This window comes from Astyanax mexicanus, chromosome 8 (genome assembly GCF_023375975.1).
Source record: "Astyanax mexicanus isolate ESR-SI-001 chromosome 8, AstMex3_surface, whole genome shotgun sequence".
Classification (NCBI taxonomy): Eukaryota; Metazoa; Chordata; class Actinopteri; order Characiformes; family Acestrorhamphidae; genus Astyanax; species Astyanax mexicanus.
Window position 1 is genome coordinate 4,119,144 of NC_064415.1, and position 9,274 is coordinate 4,128,417.

General features: G+C 35.9%; 1 protein-coding gene across 1 annotated transcript in view; it reads left to right on the forward strand.

The window, feature by feature from the left end:
- Positions 1-3,444, forward strand: part of LOC103035557 (uncharacterized) — a 33,291-nt gene extending 29,847 nt beyond the window's left edge. Inside the window, exons 9-10 of the mRNA XM_049482747.1 lie at positions 2,338-2,511; positions 3,270-3,444. Coding sequence (XP_049338704.1) covers positions 2,338-2,511; positions 3,270-3,444 — 349 coding nt within the window. The remainder of the gene's footprint in view (positions 1-2,337; positions 2,512-3,269) is intronic.
- The last annotated feature ends 5,830 nt before the right edge of the window (positions 3,445-9,274 follow it).

Below are 9,274 nucleotides of genomic sequence, written 5' to 3' on the forward strand. Positions count from 1 at the left end.
CACTGATCGCAATAGGCCACAGAGCCATAAGGTCGCTCTGAAGCATCACAAAAGATGTGTACTTCCCTTATGACATCTGGCCGGTTCATTGTTGGTGCTGTGTAACATCTGGGCAATGTTACCTTCGGTAGGTGTTCCAATTCTCTTTCCCAGGTCAATGACTGCTGTAGCAAATCATCGGGTAGCTGTGGGTCATCCCAATCTCTGTGCTTATTCCACAAATGTTGTATTATGACCTTGGTTCTGGTTGTAAATGGGAGGATGAACCCGAGTGGGTCATACTGACTTGCTAGGACACGGTATATATTCCTCATTGTTGGTGTGCCGTAATCAGTGAGTCGATGCTTGAATCCCAAGGTGTCTGTGTTACAGTGCCAGCTCAGCCCTAGTGTTCACTCATGTGCCTCAACTTTTGTATGACAGCCAAAGATCCAGTTTCCCTGAGCGTGCTTCTGGTGGTAGATGGTTAATGACCTCATGTCTATTGCCAGCCCACTGGCAGATCTCAAATCCTCCTTGTTCCAGAAGCCGGCGTAGCTTGCTGACCAACTGTCGAGCCTCCTTTGTGACAGAAGGAGCAATTAAATACTACTGTTTTTCCCATCATGCTGAACCAGGTAATGAGTGATGAACCAGCTCTCCTTACTGGTAAGTGCAATGTCAGGTGTCACTTTGGCCACAATCCCAGAGGCCTCTAATTTCTCTATTTCTGTACTATAGCCTGCTGCTCTTTCTGGATCTTTTGCCAAGCGTTTCTCCAGACTCCTGGGGCTGGGCATTACTGCTTACTTTGATGCTTGGATGTGCGGCGTGTTCTTCCTCCTCAGTAGAGGTGTGGCATACCTGAGTACCCCATTCAAAATCACTTGCCTTGTCTTGGTTTCGAGTACCTTTAGAGCTTCCTGGTCTACCTTCGATCTTGTCACTTCCTTCTCGATCTTATAAGGCAATGTATCTACCTGCCACAATCGTTCCACATGCTTTTGTAGCTCCAATGCTTGTGGGCTAAGAGATGTAAAAAGGCATTGCTGAAGGGAAGATTGTGACTCAAGCATCCTGGCTGGCCCTTGAAGTGTCCATCCCAGTCTTGTTCGGATAGCAGCTGGCCCTCCTGGAAGACCCAAACGCACTGGTTCAACTGGGCTTAATGGGTAAGGGTGGTCAGCCCCAATTAGCAGCAAAGGTGACATCCTGCTAATGGATTGCAGAGGTAGGTCTCTAAGATGTTGGTACCTTTTCTTGAGGGTAGACACTGGAAATGAATGCTCGGCTAGTCCATGACATTGTGCAGTGAAAGCATAATCTATCTGAAAGGATTTCTTTGGTTGCATAATCAGAGAGACTTGGATAGAAACAGTTCTCAGACAAAGGTCTTCTGGGTTGCCTGTCACTCCAAGTTGTTGTGCTGCAGCTGTGAGGAGCATAATGCTGTCCGACCCATCATCTAAGACTGCATAAGTGTCTAATGTCTTGTCACCGTGTGTGTGTGTGTGTGTGTGAGAGAGAGGAGGAAAAGAAGGGTCTTTCTGTGAGTGTGTTCAGCCCAAGTGCTAGTTTTCGCTTGTTAGCTCATTAGCGTGTTGTTACTTTGGTGTGTTTGCGTACGAGAGCAACCATTGTAAGTTCCAGCAATAAAGCGACAACTGTAAACGCCTTTCTCGTCCATCCTTTCAACGAATCCAGCTGGACACTACAATATCTTCTTACTAAAGAACATTACAAAAACGTAACGCATAGTGACTTGGATGAGTAACTTTAATCTGATTACTGGATTGGAAATTGTAACATGTTAGATTACTTGTTACTAAGAAAATGGTCACTAAGTAATGCATTACTGACATCACTGATACTAATGGATGAAATCAATAAGTTAATCAATCAATTAATGAATAAATTATACTTAAAAAAAACGAAATATCTATACTTATTAAAGCTAGCAATATATTTTCTGTAAACAATGCACTTGTGTGTGTGATGTCTGCCTTGTGTTTCCTGTGTCTGTTTGATGTGTTGGTTTTGCACGTCCACAAAAATGTACACTCAGCTTCACTCACTGAATAATCTTATAATATTCTTACAGGAACTGTTCTACATAATAGAGGCACAATTTATGTTCTATACAGAAATTAGAAGCTCTCTTGGAATAAAGTATAATTATCCAAAAAATATGCTTACTACACATCTGCCATAATGTCTGTGTGCTTGTGTTTAATGTTAACACTTACAGTAATTAACATTAATAAAACTTACAGTATCATGGCATTATTACCTTGATAATGTCCTCAATAATGTTCGTATGTGTATCTGTGTTTAAATGGATTATCATTTCTTTCTCAGGCTGTATAAGTGTAATCTATCAGAGGAAAGCTGTGCAGTTCTGGCCTCAGCTCTCAGTTCAAACTCCTCAACTCTGAGAAAACTGAACCTGGATAATAATAAACTGCAGGATTCAGGAGTGAAGCTGCTCTCTGCTGGACTGGAGAATCCAGACTGTAAACTAGAGAAACTGAGGTAAGGTCATCATGTACACACACACACACACTGTAGAAAGTGAGAGAATTGAGACTATGATTTAATCTCTATCCCCTAAAACAGCAGTACAGTATTACTGTTAAAATTACAAAAGTACACAAGAGCATGAGATCCCCTTTGCTTTACAATCCAAACAAAACAAATATAGGTACAGGACCCTGATATGCTAATCTACATGTAATTTAATGTATACATGATATGCATTACAATAAACTACACTTATGCTACAGGAGTCTCATTTAGTAATGCCATAAAGATGGAACTTCCACTACCGATTACATCCAAGTTTATATGAACTCTAAGTAGGAATTTTCTAACTAAAATTCTAACCGTTTTCTGATTCTCTGTCCTTGAATCACATTTCTTTAAAGATGCTTTGCGGCAACTTGAGTTGTAAAAAGCGCTATATGAATAAATTAGATTTTATTTGTTTTGAATGTGCCCTTTGCACACTGCACATATTTACAAGTATTTAGATCATTTATACAATCCATAGGCAGTTCAAGAGGCTTCACCTACAGTAACTGTGAAGTGGCATCACCATATGAATCTGCTGTTTACACAAATATAGAATTGCAGGGTATCAGTTCTTTTGGTTTATTCTGCATTATAGGTGTAATACAAATGTCACGTATAAATGTGATGTGTACAGGATGAGATCAGTTGGTCTTTACTCTCTTAGTGTGAGAATATAAACTGTTCACTTGTCTGTTGTATTTTTTTCCTTCTCTCTGTAGGCTGTATGGCTGTGGTATTACAGAAGAAGGCTGTGCTGCTTTAGCTTCAGCTCTGAAATCAAACCCCTCACACCTGAGAGAACTGGATCTGAGATACAATAATCCAGGAGAGTCAGGACAGAAGCTGCTCTCTGATCTACAAAAGGATCCAGACTTTAAACTGGAGATACTATAGTGAGTTACTGAATTACATACACACACACACACACACACACACACACACACACTCGGGCCGTGTTGCTGAGCTACCATATCTTGTATCTGGAATTCCGACAAGCAGAAGAAACAAGATCAGACCGTAGTTTTAGTGACGTTTAGGGTGAAAACAGGCCTGTGTGAAGCAGAGTGGTTTATGGTGGATCACAGTTACTGGAAATGTTGTATCAGCTTCAGTCAAACCTGTTTAACGTTTAAACACAGGATGAACTTCACAGACTTTTCTCAATCCAGTGAGAATATCCTATTCTCTAAGACTCATTACTGTGACCCCTTAGTCTAATTAACAAACGGTATAATTTTAATACAGTTTTATCAGACACTTAATTTACTATATAGGAACAAAATAACCTTTTATGAATGGAATGTATTTAAAGTTAGTACCAGTAGTGTTTCATACACATTTCAGACAGTTTTTTTTTATGTGAGTAACAGATTAATTAGTTTAATACATTTAGTATTTCAAAATAAAATGACTCAGCACATCCCTACAGTGTTTGTGTGAGGTGTGAAGTGTTTGATATGGGAGTGTGTGCACAGTTTTGGTTTTATAGGTTTAAGCTGTAGCTTATTTGATGAAGCTTCCTTGTGCTTGGAGTTTTATTGATTATCCTTCTACTTGTAAGTCAGGCTGGCTTAAAGATACTTTTAGCTAGATTGTGTTAGAACTGTTTTGGTACTTTTGTTTTGAACTGTTGGAAGTAGATTAAGGTGTGGTTTTATGGTTCTAACCTCTAACATCAAAACTCTATGTACCTCTTGATCCTAGTCTCTACAAACTAGATATTTCAATGTAAACAATGAAGCACTGTTGTAAGTCGCACTGAGTAAGGGCATCTGCTAAATACTGTAAATGTAATATAAATGTAAGCTGTTCTGAAACACCTTGTGTGGAACTATGCTCAGTGTGTTTTAGTCAGACAGAGAATAAGAAAATTTGTGTTTTGTGTGTGTTCATGTCTGATAATTTTGTCCTGTTTTTTTTTTTTTTTGCAGCATGTCTTCATGGGACTGAGCTGCTTATACAGATATGGTTGTATATTGGTTTAGAAGGACAGAAATGCTCTTGGAGAAAGGCTAATTAAGCTCTGCTGCTTCCTGTTCAGTCATCCCTATGAGGTTTCTGGGGTTAATAAAATGCTTTCATCATATTTATGACACTAAAACAGTCAGTGCACAGCATGTCAGCACTTCTTCATTAGTACATCATACAGAACATCTTTGCCGTCTAAAAGTGTGTAAAAACTACATGACTCCTAAACATTTGTCACATTTATGATGGTTTGCTTTCCTAATTCTGTTTAACACTTAGTATGAGCTGTAACTACTTTTTAACAATCAAATAATGCTCTGCAAGCTTGAGAGTATACTTTGTCATGGCACAACCTAATTTTGTACTAAATGTCATGTAAATTTGATTACAATCAAATTTAAGGTATAACTTATATTATGTTTAATAATATGTTTTTTAGTGCAGATAATAGATTAATTACGGGATAACAAAAAGAAATGCTATTTCTTTTCTGATTAAAATCAAAGACAATGTATAGAGCTGGGCAATTAATCGATTTTATTGATTAATTCGAATTTACAGTTAAGGACAATGTGTTTTTTAAAAATCGATTTTCTCTGAGTTTTAATTTTCACCATCGACACTCCTCTGTAGGCTCCCGTACTTCAGACTGAGCTTAGCCCCGCCCCTCTCTCCCTCCCGCGCGCACCCCACACAACACACACACAACATGACGGCAGAGCTTGAGGTTCGGTTTTGCAGCGTTGGACGTGGACCAAACAGGTCCTCGCTGTAAGGTGTGTTTAAACCGAATGCTTCTAAACGAAGCAGCGCACAAATTTATCTCTACACCTTTAACAGAAGCAGCGGAGTGGGAAAAGTGCTGCTCCCAAAGGAATGAACGCAGCAGCAGCACACCATCCAAATAAAACAACTGTCCCTGACACATCTTCCACCCCTGTACCAGGTTCTGTATGTAGTACAGTTTATTATTTTTTTTCGTATTCATTTCGTATCTCATTTTATAGAACACTGGCACTTATTTAAAAGCTTTGTTTTGCAAATTAAGCCCAATGGGGGAAAAGTCTTTACTTAATAGCATATTAAATTGTACTTGTTTCCTCTTTTTTAAATTTTGATCAAAAAGGGCACACTTTTATTTCTTTCTAATTGTTTTTTGAGGGTGCATTGTGTCAGTACCTAAACTATGTTTAGCTTTCGAAAAGTTACTAGATGTTCTCACTGTTTACAATTGTTTTTTTTTGCTTGTTTCTGGTTGCATTTAACCACAAAGGGGGCATTTAAGTGAAAACTAAATAAATAAAAACTAGTTTTTAACCATTTCTTTATCATAAAATCAGATAAAAAAAAATCGAAGATATATCGCCATATCGCCCAGCTCGAACAATACATAACACATTTAATATAATAATATAATATTTTATATTCACACATACTATATATATATATATATATATATATATATATATATATATATATATATATATATATATATATATATATCACGTCAATGTTTGACTTGTGCCCTTAAATCAAATGCAACCTTTATATGTAAGCAACATGCAATTCATATACAAACATAAAATATTTTGTGGTGTTTGTGTGTAATTAATTTTTTATGTTTGCGTTACCTCTGAAGTAGTCGCGGAAATTCAGCTGATTTGAGACTTTTTTTTTTATGTTGAAATGCGCTTCCTGTAAAATTGTGAACTCCGAGTGGGGAAAGGTTGCAAATCGTTTTTGTGAAACAACCCACTGATTCTCAGATTCCAGAAGCAGTTTATAGAATGGATGATTGATTAAAATTGAGGGATCAATTTATGTTTCTAATCATTGTTTTGTGAATTGTTGCTTTTCTGACTCTTTAGAAATGTGTTAAGAGCAGGGAGAAAGGGTTAATGTATTATTATGTTCAGTCATATAATGCTGAACATCGTATCACAGCAGTTGTGTGTAAAACTCATTGGTGTTCCATGTTTTAAAATGGTGCATTATGGGTTCCACTGCTGTACAAATGTAAATAATTTCAGCTTTAGCCTGTATTAGGTTAGATTTGTGATTTTTTTCAAATAACAGTATTAGCATCAGTTAGTGTTCTTAGCTTTATTTCTATAGGATTGTATATAAAACTGTTAACTCTGATAATATACGATGATAACAGAGGCTTGTATATAATTTGTCTTTGTAATCACAGTTATTTCTACTATTACAGCTTGGGTGGTGGATGTTTGTCTTTTTAAACTAAACCAAACCACCAAGGTAAATCAAGTTCTGCAGAGTTACTAAGAGTTTATTCAGTCATTCATATTCATTTATGTTCTTTTATGTATAAAATGTCATGTATTAGAGGAAATGCCAACATATATTTTACTTAGAATATGTTCTTATGTGTGCTATATAAATTGTTGAATAAATTCTAATGTTTATTCAACTGTTGTCTTTTTATTTTATTATCTGCATGCGCGTAACACTAATGGTGCTTTAACATCTTGTTTGGTCCAAGCAAAAAATGCTGGTATAAGACTTGCTGTGAATCACGAATCGAACCTAAAGGACCAAAACTTGGTCCTACTAAAAGAGGTCATCTCGCTCCAGATTGGCTGGACCATAATATGGTACATTTATAGTGTGAAAACACTTGTTTTGAAGTGTTTTGATTCAGGCTTCTGGACCAGTTATAGGAAGATGTGGCACGATATCATCAAAAATTTGACAATATTTTAATCCTTATTTATAAACAGAAATAAAAGGAATCTGAGGAGAATCTGGTACTCATGTTTTGGGACATGCCTGGACTAAGACGGTTTCGGATTCTGACAGGGAAGCAGAATTTAGCACAACACCTGAAAAAGCCACTAACTAAACTACCGTCAGAAGTGCGATATTCTACAAACCAATCAATATGAAGTATAGGGAGACTTCGCCAACATCAGTGATGAAGACGGACGTAACAAAGTTCTTTAGTGCATTTACTAAACTGCAGTGTGAAACCGAAACTAACCGGATCAAAGAAAGAATACATTATAATAAACACATGAACCTTGGTTTGGACTCTGGTAGGTTAGAGAGGAATCTGCCTAAACAAGTCATGTGACTTCATACCTCATGTTACTCACCTGTTTACAGGTGTATAATCTGTTCTGTGCTAATCCTGGGCTCGGGGAGAGTAACTCAAATGAGCTGAAGTGAGATCCTGCTGTTCAGCAGCTGGAGTAGCTGAACTAGTAACAGATCATTATCAGAACAGCTCTAATCTTCTTATTAGAGTGAAAATAGAACCTCTTTGATTTGTATAGTGTGGAGTGTAGTAAGGAGTCTTGTCTGTTAGAAACTGAAATTATTCACCCATGATATTTTAGTTCCAGAAGATTTATAATTTCGGTAACACTTTATTTTAAGGAACACAAATTAGGCGCTTATTAATGTCTTATTATTTGCTTAATTAAGCCAAAATTAGACATTTATAAAGGATTTATTCACTACTTATTAGGCTTTATTCTGTGTAAGTGTTATTGGTGCTTAATTAGTGGTCTGTTATGTGGAAATGATTAATAATGGCTGTATTAGTTCTTATAGTTCAGAATAAACGGCTTGTATTCTTGGGAATAATTTGATATATCTTAATAATTTTATATATTTAGGAATAATTTAGAATATTTAGGAATTATTTGGTATATTTGTTTACTTTCTGGTGTTATGTAACTAATATCCCTTACGAAACAATAATAAATGGCAATATATTGGAAAATATAGTGCAATATATTAAATAATAAGTTACATCAATAAAAAGGACATCTATTGTTTAATATATGACAATTTATGCATGGACCATTTATTTCTATATATTGGTAAATATAAAAACATACCGCAATAAAGACAAAATCTCTAAACTGCTAAACTGCAATATTTTTTTAGACCAAATGCTTTTTTTGTATTTATTAGTGTCTTTCTTAGTTAAGCATTTCACAAAAGAGACAAAAGTGTACCATGCTTTAAAATACATCCTGAATGTGCCAATAAAGGTCCACAGTTACAGACCCAATAAACAAAATACATTTACATTTCCATCATCTACAATTACTTAAATAAAGCAGTCATATTTTTGCGTATTTTGCATATTAAAAATTTGAATGTAACAAAGATTGACAAGTTATTACATGTATTTATTTTTTTTGCCCAAATGCTACATACATTACACAGACCTAGACCAAAATCTTATATTTAGGTGTATTACACTTATACAGTCTATTAATTTTACTTTGTGATTTTATCATTAATTTTGTGTATAAGGGCATACGAATATTATTATATTATATTATATTATATTAGATTAGATTAGATTAGATTAGATTAGATTAGATTAGATTTTATTATATTGCTAATAATGTATTACATTTTTTAAATCATTTTAAATAATTGCAAGAAAAAAAAGCATTAGCTATGGTCAGTGTGAGTGAATCACCACATACAACAGTTCCTGTAAATGTGCTGTGTCTCAGTTGTAACCTGCTGAAAATACCCTCCCTCTCCTTAAATCATAATTGTTACATTTTCAGTTTGAAAATTAAGCAAAAATGTACCTGTGGTTTTCAGACAAGCCAAATTTGACAGGATAACCGCGAACCTGGCAACTCTGGGGGAAAAGCGTTCTGTGATTGGACTGCAAGAGCAGAAGATTTAGACAAACAAGTATCAGCAGTTACAGCGCGATAGGGCGGGACTAAGCTTTGGATGATGTTCGGAAAAAAGACGCTAA